The 3,062-nt window shown below is 41.9% G+C and overlaps 1 protein-coding gene across 1 annotated transcript; it reads left to right on the top strand.

The window, feature by feature from the left end:
• The first annotated feature begins 603 nt into the window (after positions 1 to 603).
• On the top strand, positions 604 to 1,005 carry LOC128995711 (sperm protamine P1-like). Its single transcript, XM_054420729.1, has one exon. The coding sequence runs from the start codon at positions 604 to 606 to the stop codon at positions 1,003 to 1,005; it is 402 nt and encodes a 133-aa protein (XP_054276704.1).
• The last annotated feature ends 2,057 nt before the right edge of the window (positions 1,006 to 3,062 follow it).

Raw genomic sequence — 3,062 nt, forward strand, 5'->3', positions numbered from 1 at the left:
CATGAGCCCAAAAAAAAAAAATTTATTAGAATCTTTGTGAACAAAATTTAATCAAAATCTGAAAAAGAGAGGACATCTGTTATCATATCTTACTAATATTATAAATGTGAAAGTTTGTGTGTTTGAAGTTCAATCACGCATTAACTACTGGACGGATTTGGCTGAAATTTGGAATAATGATAGCTCACATTCCCGATCAACATATAGGCACATTCTTATCTCAAAAATCCTTTCGGGATCCGCCCCAGTGGCTCTGTAATTCCCTATGTTAACCTTATGAGTATTCATACTTAAAGGGAATTAAAGAATTTAGTCAGCTGTTTCAACTAAAAAGGTTGGTTCTATGACATGCAAAAGCATCAACAGTTTTAAGATTGATCAACAGGGTGCAGCACTATTATTTCTTTATTTATGAACGGAAAAGGGATGGAAGATAGGATAAGGGAAAAACGGAAAAGGGATGGAAGATGAGGAAAAGGGAAAAGGGGATGGAAAAGAGGGAAAAAGGGATGGAAGGAGGGAAAAAGGGATGGAAGTAGGGGAAAAGGGGAAAATTGATGGAAGACGGGAGAAAGGGATGGAAGATGGAAAAAGGGAAAAGGGATGGAAGAAGGGAAAAAGGGATGGAAGAAGGGAAAAAGGGATGGAAGAAGGGAAAAAGGGATGAAAAAGGGTAAAAGTGATGGAAGATGGGAAAAGGGAAAAGGGGATGGAAGGAGGGAAAAGGGATGGAAGGAGGGGAAAAGGGATGGAAAAAGGGTAAAAGGTATGGGAGAGGGGAAAAAGGGTAAAAAGGGATGGAAGGAGGGGAAAAGGGTAAAAAAGGGATGGAAGGAGGGGAAGAAGGATGGAAGAAGGAAAAAGGGATGGAAGGAGGGAGAAAGGGTAAAATTGATGAAAGATGGGAAAAGGGAAAAGGGATGGAAGATGGAAAAAAAGGTAAAACGGAAAAGGGATGGAAGAAGGGGAAAAGGGATGGAAGAAGGGGAAAAGGGATGGAAGTAGGGAAAAAGGGATGGAAGGAGGGAAAAAGGGTAAAAAAGGGATGGAAGGAGGGGAAAAAGGAAAAGGGATGGAAGAAGGGAAAAAGGGATGGAAGGAGGGGAAAAGGGTAAAATTGATGGAAGAAGGGAAAAAGGGATAAGGGGTTAAAGGAGGGGTAAAGGGATGGAAGATGGGGAAAAGGGGATGGAGAAGAGGGAAAAAGGGATGGAAGGAGGGAAAAAGGAAAAGGGATGGAAGAAGGGAAAAAGGGATGGAAGTAGGGAAAAAGGGATAGAAGGAGGGAAACAGGGTAAAAAGGGATGGAAGGAGGGAAAAAGGGATGGAAGGAGGGAAAAAGGAATGGAAGGAGGGGAAAAGGGTAAAATTGATGGAAGAAGGGAAAAAGGGATAAGGGATGAAAGGAGGGGGAAAGGGATGAAAGGAGGGGAAAAGGGATGGAAAAAGGGTAAAAGGGATGGAAGGAGGGAACAAGGGAAAAGGGATGGAAGAAGGGAAAAGGGATGGAAGGAGGGAAAAAGGGTAAAATTGATGGTAAAAGGGAAAAAAGGGATAAGGGATGAAAGGAGGGGAAAAGGGATGGAAAAAGGGTAAAAGTGATGGAAGGAGGGAAAAAGGGAAAAGGGATGGAAGGAGGGGAAAAGGGTAAAATTGATGGTAAAAGGGAAAAAAGGGATAAGGGATGAAAGGAGGGGAAAAGGGATGGAAAAAGGGATGGAAGGAGGGGAAAAGGGATGGAAAAAGGGGAAAAGGGATGGAATATTGGGAAAAGGGGATGGAGAAGAGGGAAAAAGGGATGGAAGGAGGGAAAAGGGGATGGAAGGAGGGAAAAAGGGTAAAATTGATTGAAGAAGGGAAAAAAGGGATAAGGGATGAAAGGAGGGGAAAAGGGATGAAAGGAGGGGAAAAGGGATGTAAAAAGGGTAAAAGTGATGGAAGACGGGAAAAAGGGATGGAAGATAGTAAAAAGGGAAAAGGGGATGGAAAAAGGGATGGAAGGAGGGGAAAAGGCATGAAAAAAGGGGAAAAGGGATGAAAAAGGGGAAAAGGGATGGAAGGAGGGAAAAAGAGTAAAATTGATGGAAGAAGGGGAAAAAGGGATAAGGGATGAAAGTAGGGGAAAAGGGTTGGAAAAAGGGATGGAAGGAGGGGAAAAGGGATGAAAAAAGGGAAAAAGGGATGAAAAAAGGGGAAAAGGGATGGAAGAAGGAAAAATGGATGGAAGAAGGAAAAAGTAATGGAAGGAGGAAAAAGGGATGGAAGGAGGGAAAAAGAGTAAAATTGATGGAAGAAGGGGAAAAAGGGATAAGGGATGAAAGGAGGGGAAAAGGGTTGGAAGGAGGGAAAAAAGGGAAAAGGGATGGAAGAAGGGAAAAAGGGATGGGAAAAGGGGAAAAGGGATGGAAGGAGGGAAAAAGGGATGGAAGGAGGGAAAAAGGGTAAAATTGATTGAAGAAGGGAAAAAAGGGATAAGAGATGAAAGGAGGGGAAAAGGGACATTAAAAGGGTAAAAGTGACGGAAGACGGGAAAAGGGATGGAAGATAGTAAAAAGGGAAAAGGGGATGGAAAAAGGGATGGAAGGAGGGGAAAAGGGATGGAAGATGGGGAAAAGGGGATGGAGAAGAGGGAAAAAGGGATGGAAGGAGGGAAAAGGATGGAAAAAGGGTAAAAGGGATGGAAGGAGGGAAAAAGGGATGGAAGGAGGGAGAAAGGGTAAAATTGATGAAAGATGGGAAAAGGGAAAAGGGATGGAAGATGGAAAAAAGGGAAAAACGGAAAAGGGATGGAAGAAGGGGAAAAGGAATGAAAGGAGGGAAAAAGGGATTTTATTTTCTTTTAGTTTCTTGAATAATTTTATCATAAAAGTAACAAAAATAGTTAAAGAAGAACCTACTTCTTCAGTGGTGACCCCGACGTGATCATTTCTTGCCAAAATTTAGCATAATTACAATACAGTGGCTACTACTCAAGAAGGTAACTCCCTAAAATGTTTTACAACCAAATTTTAACAACGATAGTAAAGTTAACTTGTTAACAAAGATTCCCAAAATACCCAAAT

This window comes from Macrosteles quadrilineatus, unplaced genomic scaffold (genome assembly GCF_028750875.1).
Source record: "Macrosteles quadrilineatus isolate MER2022 unplaced genomic scaffold, UCM_ALF_1.0 Scaffold_5__1_contigs__length_97177068, whole genome shotgun sequence".
Classification (NCBI taxonomy): domain Eukaryota; kingdom Metazoa; phylum Arthropoda; class Insecta; order Hemiptera; family Cicadellidae; genus Macrosteles; species Macrosteles quadrilineatus.